We start from the raw sequence: 19,315 nt of genomic DNA, 5'->3' as shown, positions 1-19,315 counted from the left end.
ATGACTTTCTTTCTTCAGCAGAACACAAACAAAGTTTAGAAGATTTTAGGATAATAAAATCAGTTACAAAGGTCTGACAAAAGGAAACATCCATAAGACTCCAGTGGTTAAATACATGTCTTCAGAAGCTATATGATATGTGTGGGTGAGAAACAAATAATAATAAAAAAGTCTTTTTTTTAACTCTGAATCTTCACTTCCGCTTTCAATTTTACATCTGAAAGTCACACGTGGTGCCTGTTTAGTTTCACGTTCTAATCTGAAAGTGAAAGTTAAAGTGGAGATTTAGAGAAAAATTACTTAAATGTTGTTCTGTTTCACACACACACACACACACACACACACACATGTTGTGTTTCCATGTTTTATGGGGACTTTCCATAGACATAATGACTTTTATACTGTACAAACTTTATATTTTATCCCCTAAACCTAACCCTACCCCTAAACCTAACCCTCACAGAAAACATTCTGCATTTTTACATTTTCAAAAAACATAATTTAGTATGATTTATAAGCTGTTTTCCTCATGGGGACCGACAAAATGTCCCCACAAGGTCAAAAATTTCGGGTTTTACTATCCTTATGGGGACATTTGGTCCCCACAAAGTGATAAATACACGCTCACACACACACACACACACACACACACACACACACACACACACACACACACACACACACACACACACACACCTATTAAATTGCTTCTGAAGATATGGATTTAAACACTGGAGATATTTAGATTACTTTTATGTTTCCTTTATGTGATTTTGGCAGCTACAAAGGTCTGATCACCATTCACTTGCATTGTATCGACCTACAGAGCAGAGACATTCTTCTAAAAATCTTCATTTGTATTCTGCTGAAGAAAGAAAGTATACACATCTGGAATGGCACCAGGGTGAGTAAATGATGATACACATTTTTATTTTTGGGTGAGCTATATCTTTAACTCCCTGCAATTACTGTCCTGCCAAAATGTCTTGTGTACAGTATAGCAAAGTGCTTAAAATAATTGTCCAGGTATTTGTTTAACAAAACAAATTTTGTTAAATATTACTTGCATGTCTTAATTGTAGAACATTGAACAACTTACTGTAACTTACTTCAAGTTAAAAGAATCAAAACACAAAAATGAAAAAGCAAGAAAAAACATACAAAGTTTTTAAACAAAACTGTACTATCTAAAATGTATTCTGATGACTAGACTGCGTTCTCCGGCAAGTATTGCTGTGGCTTTATTGTGCAATTAGTTCTATGTTAACATGTTATATTGTGTTATATTGTGTTTTACTGATGTGAACTGGTGTGTCCCTGTTTACAAGTGTATCTGAGATTTGGTTATGAGAGGTTTCCCTGATTCTGGCAATATTACTGACTAGTTTTTTGAAAAATATATATCAAATAACTTAAAGAACTGTTTCTGTTTACTCTCCCCTCCATCAACCTTTTTGCTCTTTTTATTGTGTGCATAGTGTTTGGAGAGTAAAAAGGTGAAGGCTGAACTCCAGCACTACGATCTAAAGATGTCCTCATGGTACCGCTTCTCCTTCTGTGTACAAAAAATTATGACAAAATAAAATGAATGACCAAAGAAATGTTCAATCAATTCAGCCTTTCAGAACCAAACTGAAGTGGCATTGAAATGTGACATGTTTTAGGTTCACCTTGAGGCTTGACAGATATTCTTCAGCCTGAGTAAAAGTGATGCCCAGCCGGCTGACCAGGATTTCCTTAATGGTGGCAGCTACATCACGAGCCATGTTTATTCCCCCACAGATGTACAGATGACCTGGACTCTGGTGCAAGACCTCATAGACCTTGTAACTTAATTGCTCTCGCAAGATATCCTGAACATATACCTGTACCAGGTGCAAAAATTAAATATTAGTCTGCAGACCCCCCAGCTAATGTCATTTTAAATGTGTAGCATAGAATGGTGGGTCACATATATTTTTTTCTTACTGTAAGAAGTAATGATTTTTCTTTTTATTAGCTATGAACATCAGCAAGGAGATGTAACAAGATTAATCTTTCAGAAAAGAATAACTGGAAAGAAAACTGTGGGTTAAACTTGATTTATTTGTGGACATTTGTTCTGAGCCTGGTCAGTAGCTGGATGGGAGACCTCCTGGGAAAACAAATGTGGCTTTTCCACTGCACTGTACAACTCGACTCTGCTCACTTTTGGGGGGTTTTACACTGTGGATGGTACTTGGTACTTTTTTTAGTACCACCTTGGTCGAGGTTCCAAGCAAGCCGAGCTGATACTAAATGTGATGTCAAAATGCTGCAGATCACTGATTGGTCAAAGAGAATCATCACTACCAGCGTCACTGGATTTGTGACACGGGACATCAACCCACTAGTTTTAAAGTTAGCTACAGTGATAGCAGTATCATTTGTTCACGCGAAAAGAAAAGAAATGGCTGTAGTATACACATATATAATTTTTGTTCCAATAGGCCTTTATATTTATCGAGATAAATGTTGACATGGATAAAAATGGTTGTATATTATGGTACTGTATATATAACTACAATACATAAAATTGATTTTAAACTAAAAGGTTGTATTATCAAGTGAAGGCTTTACCTTGGGTTGACCAGCCTGCCTAGAGTAAGCTGTTGTGATACTGCTCAGAGTGCCATTATCTCTCATGTCCAGAGTCTCTTCTCTGTAAAGATGATCAGTATCTGAATCTCGACACCCGAACACAAGTGTTATAGGGTTCCCTTTCAGACCTAGGATAAATAACACAACTTAAGGGCCAACAACTTGATGCAAGCCAATTTCAAGTGGAACGCTTCACTTCAAACCATTTGAATGTGATAAGGGATATAGTTCAATACCTGTTTTTTTCATGTCATGGAATTGTTGTTGCCAGAAGCTGCGGAAGGGAGCAATACCGCTCCCAGCTCCCACAAGAATACAAGGAGCACTGGGGTCAGATGGGAGATGGAACCCATCAGATCTGAAAATGTTTAAATGGAAAACATTAGCAAGTTCTGATATTGTCTCTGCATATTGTGTGTATTTTTCTTTTACTGATTTTGTGTTTTAAACTAGAAACTTTAGGGTAGCACTTCATTTTACAGAACTGGTCTTTTGTTTCTCACATTTTCTCCCCAATTTGGAATGCCCAATTCCCAATGTGCTCTAAGTCCTCGTGGTGGTGTAGTGACTCGCATCAGTCCGGGTGGCGGAGGATGAATCTCAGTTGCCTCCGATTCTGAGACCATCATTCCGCGCATCTTATCAAGTGGCTTGTTGAGCACGTTACTGGGGAGACCTAGCGTGCCTGGAGGCTTCATTCTGTTCTCTGTGGCATCCATGCACAACTCACCACAAGGCCCATGAGTGCGAGAACCACATTATTGTTACCCCATGTGACTCTACCCTAACTAGCAACCGGGCCAATTTGGTTTCTTAGGAGACCTGGCTGGAGTCACTCAGTACACCCTGGGATTTGATCTTGCGACACCAGGGGTGGTAGTCAGCGTCAATACTCGTTGAGCTACCCAGGCCCCCTACAGTACTGTTCTATATTTATGTACTATATAAGTACAAAAACTACAGTAATTACTAGGTACTAAACCTAACCAACCCTAACCTTAACCCATATTAAGTACATGTAGTTACCTAATATTACACAGTACTTTCTTGGGTGAGTACACTGTAAGTATACTGAAAGTACACATAATGTAAAATAAAGTGTAACTAACATTAAAAAAAATATATATACATAATATATATAATTTTTGTTTCATACCTATGGATGAAGCAGGGCACCATATCTCCTTCTTTGATGGTATTGAGCCAGGTACTGCAGAGACCAAAATGTAGTGGACCCTTTCCCTCTAATGACAGCATAAAATATATACAAATATTGGAAGTTCTAGGATGTCTATTAGAATGTTCAACTGTTCAGGTATCAGTTAATAAATTATTAGTGTCCTAGGGAAAATGTTCTACAAGACAATAAAACAGATTCCCTTCCTGCCGGGTCTGAAATGTTGGGGGGCTTGGGGCAAAAATGCTACCAAAAATGCCCACAAAATTCAAAAGTAATGAATTCTTCTGTTTTTTATTTGTAAAATTTTGGCAAACCTGGTATGAGGTTTTCACATACCCTGAGTGTAATAGCTGATCACAGCCACAGTGAGGTGGAGCTCCTGAGGGTGGAGTTCTGGAGAGGAGCTGATAGAGTAGAGTCGTGGCCTCAACAGAGGCAGATGGCTGAGAAGAAATGCTGCAGAAAGTTCCAAAGAGGGAAACTCCTCCAGAACTTCAAGGAAGGTGGGTTTGCGGAAGTCTTTCCATGTGGAATAGACCTGAAAGTCCTGTAGAGAGATGTTTTAGAATGTATTTAACATAAATTATATTGATAACAGCATAATGCATATGCACAATGGAACTTTCCAAAATATTCTAGCCTGGGTACAGTCTTATAGTATTTATAAAGTATATGGGGATCACAGCCCCTAATCACATCCTCCACAGTTTTAGCAATAAATGTGTTGAGTTAATATATATGTTATTAATAAATGTTGTATAGAATATCCGTTCTCATAGTGAGAACCTTCCTGACCCATGACTCCTATATCATTTTTTTAAATAATTAAATAATATGTTTATTTTTTTCCTTCACCTGTACTTGTCTATATGATTGTATTCATACATTGTTTGATCTTATTGAACATTTATATAGAAAAACTGCACAGTTTTAGCACAGTGTGTGGACTTTTCAGACGGACCCTTCAGACAGAAATATTCCAACTTAAATCAATGTTAAATTGGCGATCTGGAACGATTTCACCGTGACCAGCTTAAATACGGGACAAATCGCGTCCCGTATTGGTTCAATATAGGACGCATCATTTTATCTTTAAATACGGGACGATCCCGTATTTTAAGGGACGGGTGGCACCCTGTCTGTGTGTAAATCCATACAGTTACTTTCTGAGATCTTTCTCTTTGAATTTTTGTAGTTTACTCAAAAACATTCTAAAGGATGTTTTTTCATATACGCATTTCATTTACACTCTTATCACTTTCAATATGTTTCTAAGAAAGCCATCATCAATCAAAATTTAAAGGTGAAGTGTCATTTCTGCGCTTCTGGTGGCACCAAACGGAATTACAAAAATAGAGTATGTTTTCAAAAACCTTTGCCAACACCCCTCAGACCTATCACGCCCTTTGCACTCGCTGATTACCTATGAACAAATAGGCAATACTACTTAAATGGTGATAAACGTTTAACGTCATAATAAATAACACCACTATTACTGTAAATAAACACACTGGACACAAAGCGTTTCAGAGGAATCGGCTTGTCCAATAACATCGCTGGATTGAACGGAAGCTGGTGTGCGGGGGATCTAGCACAAGAGGTTGGATAGTTCTTGGTGACTAGTAAGCGTAACAATAAATATTCCGAGCATCTTACGAATGTATCTGAAGCTTGACCGTAATGAGCTATCTTGTGTGGCAATACCAGAGTATAGCTTACCTGTCGAGAAGCAACACGACAAGAATCAAACCCCCAAAAATTCCTTAAAAGTCCTCCACGTTGTAAATGTTTAACTCTAGTCTTAGAATTTTGATAAAGCTAAGTTTCATTTCCTCTGTAACACGTCTGCCATGGATGTTCATATTCTACTGGTTGAACAGTTTACTACAGGTAGCCACGCCCCAAACTCACGCTGTAGATTTTGACAGAAAGGGATGGGTGGAGCCGAGCGGGCTGCTCAAAATATAAACATCAATGTTTTGATAGAGCCTGGGAGGCTCAGTGTTTACACTTTTGGGGGTGCTAATCCCACGAATGGCTGACTTATAGTTGTCAATGAACAATAAACTAGGATATTAGAAAGTATTTTGATATCAAAAAAGTTACACATTTCATCTTTAATATAAACTGAAATGTGTGCAGTTTAACTTATGTTTAAGAATGAGAGTCTTACCAGAGCTAATGCTAGCAGGCGCTGTCGGTGGTCTTCCTGCTTTGTCATTTTTGACAGCTTGCGGAGGAAACTTTGTGATGGTGGTGTGGTGACATCTAGAAGGTACGTAAGAGCTTGGGCAAGAGGACATGGTGGTAATCGTTCATTTTTCTGCCACCTTTCACCATCTGCAAGACAGCATTACTAGGCATTATTACACTTTTAGGTGTCAGACGTCTATTGTTGTAATTGTGTGATTAGGTTACATGGTTTAATACCAGGGTAGGAATCACTGAGGAATTCCAGGCGAAGGCTCTGGTTGATAGGAGGGGCATTAGAAACATGCCTTAGGATGCCAGCTACTAACTCAGGTGAGTTCCCAGGGAAAATCCCCACATGGTCTCCAGGGGCGAAGTTTAAGGGTTCTGTGTTCCCATTCATCTCCAGCTCCACCAATATTGTGGCACGACTAAGAGCAAAAGAGAGAGGGGAACAAAACTGTAAGGAACACAATTCTACAAAATCCTGTTTCTTTTCTAAAAACAAACATTATTTATAAAAGATTATATATTGCATCTCAGTTGTTAGTTTGAAAAACCAACCTTGATTGTGGACTCTGTAGATTCTGTCTTTTCTTTAGCTTCATATAAACCACATCTTTAGAATGAAGAGCTGACAAAGCTGTAAAATCAAGCTTAGTTTAGACAGTAATATCAAAATCAATATAAATAGTACCCTATTTGCTTGTACCCTATTTATCTAATGTACAAATATAGTTTTTATGGTCACATTTCTTAATTTGGTTCCGATTTGAATGCAAATGCACTCCAACAATACTCTATGTATAACAATTCAACTGTTGTACAATATTTTTTTAAATATACTGTAATAAAAATGACAAAATGCATTAATACATCATTACTAGCAGCAGTTTGACAAGAAAACAGGTCTTGATGTACCTGCGATTCGGTCAAGTGTACAAGTGTCATTCTGAACTCTGTGTCTCTCAGGATCCCAGGTGTCCACCATACGACCAGTTCCTGGAAGCTGCCCTTTGACTTTAAACTCCTTGCATGCATCCTACATATAAAATGCAAACAGCTCATAAATACAGACACATTTTACAAATCTAATTACTGAAAATATTTGAACTGGATATTTAACATTTATCACCAGTACAACACTAGCCATTATCGGTCAACAAACATTATTTACAATGACCTCACACCTCAAAGGCAGTGCAAGCCCAGGATGAGAACTCGTCCTCCTGTCCATTCAGCTCATCTCCTTCACCTGTGGAGGACACTCGAATGGCTCCCAGCATTGCAAACTTTGCATCCACTGCATGGGCGAATGCACAGAACTGGGGGTACATTCGAGAACCGAGACCAAATACACAGTACCTGTGTGTGTGGGAAAGAATCAGCTATGGGTCCCCTCATTTAAAAAAAAAATATTCTAAACAAGAGTGGTAGCCCCTTAAAATGCATTTAGAGTATTTGAAAAACTACCTGACTTGGTTTCTGAGGGTTTCTAGGCTGAGAAGCTGTTTCTTGAAACTCTGAGAAGAGAAGAAAAATCATGTCACCAAACCAACTTGCCAACAGCAAGAATCTCGTTCTGGTTAGGTAAAATATATTGTCGTTATTGTGCAAACATCAATGAGTTCTGGTGAAACACTTTCTCATTTTGCTGAATTGTACTATAAATTGTGCAATAATTAAAGGTAATGTGTGTGAATAATGAGGTTATTTGTTCACACCGCTCCATTTCCCGGACAGTCTCCATCACCAAAGGTGCTAGTGACAACCATAAGAAGGCTTTCCTTTTCAAGATCACTGAAGTTGTATTCCTCCATGCACACAACCTGTATGAAGAAAGAAGGGGTTGTAATCTCTATATTCATGATGTCTGACATAAAGTAGTCCTTTATTTCCCATAGTATAATCTATTAATCTAATCTATGTTGCATTTCCCCCCCTAACATTACATTTTTATCACCACTGATGGTTAGGTTCAGGTTTGGGTGTACAGTTTAAATAATATGCATTCATTTTCCCTGTATTGTATAAGTACAGATGAAAATGACACTTTACAACTCACTTTTGGTGGTCCTTCATGGACATATAATCAGAAAAATGGAGCTTGCACGTGCCTATATGCCCAACAACCCTGCTTCCACCACTGGGAGCAGTGTTTCGAATTTTGGTGAGCACAGACCAATTTTAGCTAAAGAAAAGTTCACCTACTACTTTCGATTTCACTGTGAGATCAGTCTGATCACTTACATGTTTCTTTGACACATGTTTGAAAATAGATAGCCTACTTTGTTTGCAACATTTATATATGTGTTTAGAGAATGCAATACAAAATGTATTTAAGACATTATCTATACAATTCTTTGTACAATGTTGAGATGCATAGGATTTGGGGTAATGATCCTCTTACCTTAGAGGTGAAAGCACAGTTCATCATGGCATTGAGTTTCTTAGCAAAGGTTTGTGATTTCCCTGTTTCTGTGGCATAGAGTATGGTGCAACGCACCCTCTTGGCCAAGGCTGATTTAATGAGTGTTTGAGAGAAGAGCACAACACTAGAGGTGGGGAAAAACAAGAATTTCAGCTAACTAACCTTTGAAACATCCATAACATTGTTGAAGTCAAATCTCAAGTGAGAAAACAGCACTGAATGGAAATTAAATGGTGGTACTATACCTTATCAAGCCCTTGAAGCTAACTTTACACCTCCTCACTTTTCTTTTCTTGTCCTTCCACTTGTATGTCAACCATGGGTCAGACTTCACATGGCAACAAACACACATTATAAGGTATTATATTATAAAAGGAATATCCATTTACTCTGTCACAAGAATATTCCAATAATGCAGATTATTGCAGTCTAGATACTTTGCAGATGTATTTTGGATGATACCTGGTAATAGAAGAATGGTGAAAGGATGTAGTTCAGCATTTCCTGGTGGAACACAGAGCAGAGAGAGCCAGACATTGGCGGCACCAGCCAAACCCAATCGGCTGGACAGCCACCACGCAGACGCATTTCTGTCTCCATGTGCATCATGAAGGACTCAGATGCAGAATGGTGATCAGTGATGGTGACCTTTTTTTTCTATATGTCAGCAAGACAAGAGGTCAAAATCTGACAAATAAAAGCCTAACAATCCAAACCACAAGTTAAACCTACAACTGAATAATAGGTACTTTTTTTGCCCAATTTCCAGTAGTTTTTGGCATTGGAACCAGGCTTTGTGAGAAAGTCAATTTTTTATATAGAATATTTAAATCCTGATTACAAAAAATATGTAAAATGGGTAAATTGTGGACCACGGTTACAAATTAAGTGCAGTTTCTTAGGTCAATAGTTAAAAAAATACATTTATAAACCAATGCATTTTAAAATGATTTTTTACATCTACTCTACAGGGTGAACACTTTACCTGAAAACTATGCATCACTGCAACATTGATGGCTACCAGGGCCTGGTCCTTCCAAAGTGAGGACAGCTTTTGCGTCTCCAGGCCCATTAGACGGCCAACACGCTGCAAAACGTAAGACAACAAAACAGAATATCAGTTTCAAAGAAACACTTGCTTTATTGCAATGTCTTTGGGCTGAAAGACATGTAGCAGCACCTCAAGAATGTTGTAGCGCTTGGCATCACAGAAGTTCCTCACTCCAATTTCAGTGCCCATGTACCACCCATTGAAGGGACATGCTGTGAATTCAAGACCACCGATCTCTAGCAACATGTTGGACACCGCAGGCAATGCATACCATCGGAGGTTCAAATCCTTAAACCATTCATACCTGAAGAAATGCACAAAACCTCATCACTTCTGCATGCAAACACTTCAAGAGCAGAAAATATGCTGCATTTGGATATAGTGTATAATACATTATTTTTCATGCCCTCATATGGCCCATTTTCTGGTACAAATCTGTAACATATCCAGGTCTGCATGGTTGCACCTTTTTGGCTCCATCAACCAGCACTTCAATCAATTCACAATGTACTTCAGAAAACTAATTAGGTAGCTTTGTAGAGTGAAGTGTAAGAATGAGACTTCTTTGAGAACATGACATTAGGCCACATTTAAACTCATTTGTCGAGTCTGGATGAAAAAATGAGGCAGAGACAGGTTCTCTTCAGTTCCAATGGCTTTTCCACTCTAGTCTGATCTTGAAGTGCCATGAGGCGGTTGATTTTAAAGTTTTTTTTAAAGTGAGCTTTTAAAGGGAAAAGCCTTGAATAATGTTCTTTTCAAGAAGCAAGCAGATTTACTACAAAACCAAGTGGAATGCAAGCCATCTCAGATTTTTGAGCACCTCAATCAATAGCTCAGGTGGCATATGTAAACAACATTGCACTCAAGATTACATGTATGTAACTGGATTGAATGTACTGTATGGCTTTGGGACTTTGTAAAAGTACCTTGCACACATATTGATGCAACCCAGCATTTTAGAGTTAATCAATCAGCTATTTTAATCTGTTGAGAGCTTGTTTTCCAAGCCAACAAGAGTATGGGGCCCATGTCACTTACTGTGGGTGCTCCATGGGAACTTCCAAAATCAAATGTTGAGGAATTTCAAAAAGCTGAGGGTCCTCTCCATTAGCTTGTAGCACAAGTGGAAGCACATCAAAAATACCATACTTTGGGGTCCACCCAATCTGGATGCACATCTGTTGGAATTGGACAATAAATTATTAAAAATAAATGAATAAATAAAAAAAAGTCCCTTACACATACATGTACATTTTAACCTAAAATCTTGATGTTGAATTAAAAAAATGTGTCATTAGTCATTATATGTTAGCTACCCTAATACTGTCAATAAAAACTGTGAAGTGTTTGGAAAAAGAGTAATAGTAATACTCCTCAGATTTATATAGAAAAGAAACTTGTATTTACCTCTGTAAAGTCTACACTGCCAGGATCTCCTATTATTGTACCATCTGCCATTTTGTAGCCAGCGTACTTTAGGAGCTGATTATTCCATACACGGAAATCATGTTGGCCATCAGTTCTTTGAGGGAACACAGTGATGGCAGACCTGTAAAAAAAAACATGTTTATTGTGACAACATCATTGTATCAAGTTTGCAAAGACAATCAAGATTTCATAAGGTTAGATACTGAAAAGCTAGAAAAACATATTCTTGGCAATAACTCATTCTTGGTGTACCTCAGGTTGCCCTCATTGGTGGCAAATTGAATATGATCACACAACATCTGAAACATATCCTCAGCAGTTCTGCATTCACGTGCATCAAACAGCTGTACAGGACAACAAGACTTAATGTAAATATACCTGTGCAATTCCAAACAGACTCCCTTTATATGTTTCAGTCTAGATGAGGTGAAACTACCTGCAAATTAGCCCACTGAATTCTGCCAATGCATCTTGGTGCGTTCCTCCATGCCTGCTTTGCTCCAAATTCCAGTTCCTTTGTGGTGAGTTTGTATGATCCAGTGGAATCTATCTCCATTGCGACCTCCTCCAAACGAGCCAGGTGCTCCTCATTTTTTGCGCTGAGTAATAGACATTAATCAATCAAATATCCTTTTCACCCCAAATAAAGTAAATGTTCATGATCTGATTTATTAAGTAATTACAAGAAAGGAAAACACAATTTAAGATCTAAAAATCTTTTCCTTTATATTATAATAAGTTCTTCCTACTTTTTAAAAGACTTGTAATATTGATTGATGAAATCAATGGCTTGCATGAGGATGTCATTGGAGGCTTGTAGGGTGGAGGAAGGGCAGCTCATCAGAGATTTTGGCATCATAATAGAGCCCTCACAAACCTTAGACAAGCAAGTCTGGGTCTAAAATAAAAGAGAAAAAAAGGTAACTTATCCTACCATTAAATACAGATAAAGTGGGACACTTAAACGTAATCATCTATCATTATGTGTTTGGGCTATTCTTACATTTTTGAAAATCACCATTAAAGGTATAGTTCACCCGAAAATGACAATTCTCCACCATTTACTCACGCATGCATCCCAGAAGTGTATGACTTTCTTTCTTCTGCTGAACACAAACAAAGATTTTTAGAAGAATATCTCAGCTCTCTTGGTCCATTCAATGCAAGTGAATGGTGGCCAGAACTTTGAAGCTCCAAAAAGGATATAAAGGCAGCATAAAAGTAATCCATACAACTCCAGTGGTTTAATCCATGTCTTCAGAAGTGATATGATAGGTGTGGTTGAGAAACAGATCAACATTTAAGTCTTTTTTTTACTATTAATTCTCCTCCATACACAGTAGGTACAATTTAAATATGCACAAAGAATGTGAATTGTTTTTATCTGTTTCTCACTCACACCTGTCATATCTCTTCAAAAGACATGGATTAAATCACTGGAGATGTATGGATTACTCTTTTGCTGCCTTTATATCCATTTTGGAGCTTCAAATTTCTGGCCACCAATCACTTGCATTGAATGGAGCTACAGAGCTGAGATATTCTTCTTAAAATGTTTGTTTATGCTTTGCAGAAGAAATAAAGTCATACACATCTGGGATGGAATGATGGTGATTAAATGATGAGAGAATTTTCCTTTTTGGGTGAACAATCCTTTAAATTCATACTAAATTATAATGGGATGACGCTGTTGTAGCAATCTGGATCATATTTGAAAAACAACACCAATTACAAATGATCAGAAAGTTCCCACTTTACCTGCAGTATATTCACCCTAATTAACCTATATGCAATTGCCAGTAAATGTAATCTGACATCATGAGTTCTATGTAAATTCTAATTGCAAACATTAGAATAGCAAGAAATATGGCTATACTAAACCCTAAATTTGCTCACACTTGTCTCATTGACGCTTGTATGGGTTATAGGGAAATATCTCTATTATAACTCTGTAATATAGCCATAACTCACCTTGACAGCTCTCTGATGTAATGTGTCTTGATAGCCCGAGCCATCCTCATAGTTCTTCACTTGCTTGGAAAATGGGCATTTATTCATTTTGCTCTCCCATTGCTAAATAAGCAAATAACATTTCAGAATGTTGCATTTGATTTATGATGTTGAATTTAATTTAAATTAAAGTTTTGCTCACCGTATGCTGCTGGTGGAGTATTGTGTTTTTGTCGTCTTTAGTGACCTGGTTTCCCATGTCTTTCAGAAAAGTAAATTAATAGAAAATTATTTCAATAATTTGAATTCCTTGCAATCAAAAGTTGCAGTACTGATATACTATTTAAATTTCTTAATATACATATATATATATTTACCCAAAAAATAATAATAAGATAATAATAAATAAATAACAATTATAATTACAATACACACTAAAATAAGGCTCATGAACTATGTCACATGAACTAACAATGAACAATACTGTTTCAGCATTCATTGTTTAATGTTAATTTCACAATTACCAATATTTGTTTTAAATTAAAGGCTGCATACAATATGTAAACATAAGTTAATGCATTACAAGCCAACATGAACTAACAAAGAACAATTGCATCCTTATAAATTAACATTAACCAAGATTTACAAAATGTATGTTTTAAAAATATTGGTCATTGTTAGTTCATGACACCTCATACATTTACTAATGCATACAAATAGAAACTTTTTGTAAATTTGTATTTATTTATTTTGTATATCTATATGATTTAGATACATGGAATGAATAGATCAAAATGAACGTTATAATGTAATATGCATTATATGAAAAACAAAATGGAATACATGAGTTTTTACCTTCACGTCAGGTGTTAGGCAGTCCCTTCTCAGTCTGCAGCTGTGGATTTCCCAGTATAAGATGCTTTTATACTCAATGGCAAGTAAGGGCAGGTCAAGTGTTTTTGGTCGTGGCACAGAGAAGCAGTTCAATCGCAGTCTTATCAGCACTTATCGAATGTCACAATCTTGTGCCTCCACTGGAATCTTCAGACTACTCCAGTGTCTGTAAAACTTTTATGATGAACTGGATTTATTGGACTTGTCTACTAAAGCCAAATGGGTTAGTTTCACATTCATTTTCAGAAGGACAGCACATTATTAGCTCATAGAGGAATATTGTATGTAGATGGATTGATGCCTATTGAGAAATACTCTATGTGTATGATGCCTGTATGAATGAAATAGTTAATCTATTTTTATTGTACAGTTCTGCATTAAAAAATAATCAAAAAGACATTTACAGAATGTACTTAACAAACCCCGGACCTATACACTAGTCTCAACCACTATACTAACTATATATAAATTATTATTATTTACTGTATTCTTGTTTACTATTGTTATTATTGTAATTATAAATTACAATAAATTATTATTATTATTATTATTATTGCTGTCGTATTAGTATGTTGAAAATTTCCAATGTATACTGGATGGAGGATGCCTTAAAAAAACCTTATTACAGACATTTCAGGGTTATAGTGTCATTAATATAATAACAAGCAGTGTTGAAATACTCGACTCCAGGACTCGAGATCTAGTGACTTAACAACAACACTGGTAAGTATAGTAACATTAGTAACAAGATTTTGTGTTTTGCAGAAATGTGTTTCCAGGAAATGTGTCTCACCAATTGGTAAAAACTGTAAGCTCTTATATTACCTCACTACTCATAGAGTAGTTTCCTTATTTTCAGAATCCACGTGAGGAAAACAAATGTATTATTTATTATAAAAACATATTTTCATATCAAACTTTTTCACAGAAACCTGTTTTGAATCCTCTTTCCTAGCTCAATCGACAGCATTTGTGGCATAATATTTTTCTACAAAAATGTATTTTGACTCACCTCTCCTTTTCTTAAATAAATAAAAAAGCAAGAATCTAGGTTACAGTGAGGCACTTACAATGGAAGTGAATGGGGACCAATTTTTGAATGTTAATAGCTAATACTCACTTTTTCTGAAGTATAGCCACAAGACGTAAACATGATTTTAATGTGATAAAAATCACTTAATAAGCTTTTCTGTGTGAAGTTATAGCCAATTTTACAACTTCGTTACCATGACGATGTAATATCAACAAACTCTAAAACCCATAAACAACTGTAAAAATTACAATTTGGAACACTTTACAGCTCAAATATACATGAGTTTTAACTAAATAATTAATGAAAGTGCTTTTATAAAATTATAAGCTTCACATTTCTGTGTTTCAACCTGCCACAAATTGTCTCCATTCACTTCCATTCAAACTTGTCATGTTGCCTGCCACAAAAATCAAACCTCACTTTAAGATGCTTTCACAAAATGCATTTGCCAAGAAGCGAAAAAGTGATATATATATATATATATATATATATATATATATATATATATATATATATATATATATATATATATAAAAAGTTTGAATTTAAAGCATGTGTAATATTCAGAAGGGTGGCACACAATTAGCCCATTTAGACACCACCACATAAATTATGAGAAAAATCACATTTGTTTCTATTTCAACAATAAAAAGTTGTATTATAATCAATAAAGCAATTAGTGGATTCCCAGTTCCACATAAAAGTTCTCTTATCACTTTCATTATGAACAGCACCGCAGGAAAGAATTACGTTAATACTGCAGTTTTTTGCAATAATACACCGCAAAATATTTTTTTATGGAGTAATAGTGATGATTGTTGGTAGATTACAAATATGGGCATTCCTTTGACATGGTTTCACAACTGAAACGTTTAATTTGCGATTGCTATGTAAATCTCACTGTTTCTCAAGAACTATGCTCTGTTGAAAAAAGGTTGTTTGAAAATACATTGGAAGAGTTAATACAGGTAGACAATGCTGTATTTTTGTTTGAGGTCCTGCTGTTGCACAACCAACTCACTGTGTCTAAAAAGCACACATATTAAATGTTTAACAATACACAAGAACCTTTTGTTTCTACAAAAAAATCAATTCATTTGACATCAAATCAAACATCACATACATTTAAATAAACGTAAATCAAGGCATTTCCATTTTTTCTCTTTCAATTACCACTTTATTGTTTTGTTTTTTTTGCATCACTCCAGCAAATTATGTTGATATGGTGATAAACATGCATTTACTTCAATATATTGACATAACAGAAATCCATATTTGAAGAACATTGTTCACTTGATCTGTCAGACATAGGAATTCATTTGACAAGCAAGGGCTCATTGTCGGTAGTTTTGAGAATTACAGCAGTGCAGACTGTGCCTAAAAGTGCTGTGAAAAGGTATTTGCCTCCCTGATCTTTTTTCATCCTAAATGGTTTTAAATGGATATAAATGTTATATCTCAATCTTCAAATGAGATATAAAATAAAACAAAGGCAACCTGAGTAAACACAAAATACAGTTTTCAAAGATGTATATATATATATATATATATATATATATATATATATTTTTTTTTATTGAAGGAAAAAAGTTAGCCAACACCTATACCGCCCATGTGAAAAACGAACTGCCCCCTGGATGTGTCACCTTCAGCAGCAACAACTGCAACCAAATGCTTCCGATAACTGGAGATCAGTCTTTCACAACGCTGTGGTGTAATTTTAGCCTACTGTTCTTCACAGCACTGCTTTACTTCCGCCACATTGGAGGATTTTTGAGCATGAACTGCCCATTTAAGGTCCTGCCACAGCATCTCAGTCGGTTTCAAGTCAGGACTCCAAAACTTTAATTTTTATTATTTTTAGCCATTCAGAGGTGGACTTAATCCTATACTTTGGATCACTGTGTTGCTGCAGAATACATGAAGTTTTCCTCAATTCACCACACATCACACTACCACCACCATATACTTGATCGTAGGTATGATGGAATTCTGTGTTTGATTTATGCCAGATGTAACGGGACCCCTGTCTTCCAAACAGTTCCACATTTGACTCATCAGTCCACAGAATATTCTCCTAAAAGGTTTTGGCAAAATTCAGACAAGCCTTACTGGGTTAGCAGTGATTTCGTCTCACCACTCTTCCATGGATGACATTTTTGGCCAGTGTCTTTCTGTTTGTGGAGTCATAAACAGTGATCTTTATTGATGTGAGGGAGGCCTGCAGTTTCTTAGATGTTGTCCTTGGCTTTTTTGTGACTTCCTGGATGAGTCATTGCTGTGCTCTTGGAGGAATTCTGGAAGGTTGGACACTTCTGGGAAGGTTCAATACTGTGCCAAGTTTTCTCCATTTGGAGACAATGGTTCTCACACTGGTTCTTTGGAGTCCCAGAGCCTTTGAAATAGCTTTGTAACCCTTCCCACAATGATGTATTTCAATCACCTTTTTCCTCATCATTTCTGGAATTTCTTTCGACCTTGGAATAGTGTGCTACTGGGTGAGACCTTTTAGCCAACTTCATGCTGCTGAAAAAGTTCTATTTCGGTGTTTATTTGATTGAACAGGGCTGCCAGTAATCAGGCCTGGGTGCGTCTAGTCCAACTGAACACCATTATGAATGCAGTTTCATAAATTTGGGGATTTAGCAACTACATTTACATTTATGCATTTGGCAGACGCTTTTATCCAAAGCGACTTACAGTGCACTTTTACAGGGAGAATCCCCCCAGAGCAACCTGGAGTTAAGTGCCTTGCTCAAGGACACAATGGTGGTGGCTGTGGGGATCGAACCAACAACCTTCTGATTAACAGTTATGTGCTTTAGCCCACTACACCACCACCACTCCTAAGGAGCAAATACTTTTCACAAAGGTCCAGTTGGTATTGGATAACATTTTTGCTTCATTAAATCACATTATAATTTAAAAACTGTATATGTAAATCCATTAGTTGAAAACGATTTACAGTACATTACCTATGTCATATATATTAATATGTGCTGAATAAATTAGTTTTGCTCATCCTCATCCTCATAATTTGAGATTTCAGTTTACACCACCAGGTGTTAAAGAGTGGATAATCATTTTCATTACTACATCACTGTTATGTCAAGCAAGCAAAATTACCTATTTAAAACATCTAAATGAGCCTTCTGCACTTCCTTACAATGGAGTCGTGAACGGTATTTCACATCCACCTATGACGTGAATATATTGATGATCAGTTGCTATAGTTTAAATCTAATGTCACTCTAAATGTGTGTGCACATTGAAAAATCATAGATAGATTTGCTGTCACAGTGATTAAAAGGCGAATTTAAGTGTGTGCGCCCTGCTTTATTATTTTCGTTTCAAAGGCTAATCAGAACATAACTGGACGTTTGTAAAGGCATTAAATATGTTTTAAGTACTTGTAAATGCCTTGATCTCTGGTGGGTGGATTCCTATTTTACGTAATAAAAACATAAAAGAGGTATTTCGGACTTGTTATCTAAAAATTTTGACTTTATAACTCGCAATTTGCGAGATATAAAGTCGCAATTCTGAGAAATTGCCAATTTATATCTCTCAATTGAGGAAATTCATATGTTTTTCCCAAATGGAAACAACAGCACAGTGGGGGAATTCCAAAATCTTTGTGAATCAAAACTCACAACGATGAGGTTCTACATTACAACAACAACAACAAGATAGTGGAGGGTACTGTGTAAATATTAGATTCAAGACACAATGGAGGACTCACAAGAATACAATCAGGATCAGAGTTCTGCCACTTCTTCCAGCAATATAATAGTCCACACAAAGGGTGATTCATTTTCATCTTAAGATGCCGTGGATGTCATTTTGGTGGCAAGTACTAGTTTTAACTCAGGAAGTAATGATTACTTACCAGTTTATTCTACAGAGGATCTGAATGTTGCAGAGGATCTGAATGTTACTTTCCACCATTCTTTAATAACCTCACCAGATTTGTTAAATGCAAGCAACATAGTGACACTATTCACCAGAGATGTCACTGAGATGGAAGAGCAAAACTTAGAGTACACTTTGTCCCTGAGCCCAGAAACCTATGTACTGAAAAAATGTCATTCTTGTTGTTCGATGGGGACAGATATTTTCAGAACTCTAGGGACACTTTGATGAAAGCCTTGGTCATACACAGTGTGATGTTAAAGTGAAGCTACTTCTGCCAGATGGGCAGTATGAGAAGTGGTGTTCTCAAGGATTGCCTCAGAATCAGAATTGTATGTGCAGTGCACTCTGGGCAACAACTTTAAAGTACCATTTCTCCAGCATGATATTGGGAAGGAAAAATGGGAAAGTGTTGGCCGAATAATATATTTTGGCTGCCAGAAATAGAAAGATCTCCCAATAAACCTTGCACCTGTGATTCTACAGCAAGCAATACAGGGGTCTGCTAGAAGTGATCTTATTGACAACGTTTTGATATATGTCTCATAAAATGAATGTGCTATCTAAGAAAGCTGCAGAACAGACTTCAAAAGTGCAGACCAGGAGGAATTACTAGAGATCTTA

General features: G+C 36.5%; 1 protein-coding gene across 1 annotated transcript; it reads right to left on the bottom strand.

Moving 5' to 3' along the window:
• Positions 1-697: 697 nt before the first annotated feature.
• Positions 698-13,733, bottom strand: LOC127632087 (nitric oxide synthase, inducible-like). The gene is made up of 26 exons (XM_052110565.1): positions 13,708-13,733; positions 13,055-13,113; positions 12,874-12,975; positions 11,652-11,800; positions 11,339-11,501; positions 11,155-11,246; positions 10,882-11,023; positions 10,513-10,652; positions 9,601-9,775; positions 9,406-9,507; positions 8,883-9,077; positions 8,666-8,748; positions 8,400-8,544; positions 7,714-7,818; positions 7,463-7,512; positions 7,180-7,354; positions 6,911-7,031; positions 6,554-6,632; positions 6,230-6,420; positions 5,973-6,139; positions 4,136-4,346; positions 3,776-3,863; positions 2,856-2,977; positions 2,599-2,747; positions 1,671-1,865; positions 698-1,555 (listed from the first exon to the last, which is right to left on the bottom strand). Exons 2-26 carry the CDS (start codon positions 13,109-13,111, stop codon positions 1,517-1,519), a joined length of 3,237 nt encoding a protein of 1,078 aa, XP_051966525.1. The 5' UTR covers positions 13,112-13,113; positions 13,708-13,733; the 3' UTR covers positions 698-1,516.
• Between the last annotated feature and the right edge of the window lie 5,582 nt (positions 13,734-19,315).

The sequence above is a fragment of the Xyrauchen texanus genome, chromosome 38 (assembly GCF_025860055.1).
Source record: "Xyrauchen texanus isolate HMW12.3.18 chromosome 38, RBS_HiC_50CHRs, whole genome shotgun sequence".
Classification (NCBI taxonomy): Eukaryota; Metazoa; Chordata; class Actinopteri; order Cypriniformes; family Catostomidae; genus Xyrauchen; species Xyrauchen texanus.
This window is presented reverse-complemented; position numbering and strand designations above follow the sequence as displayed.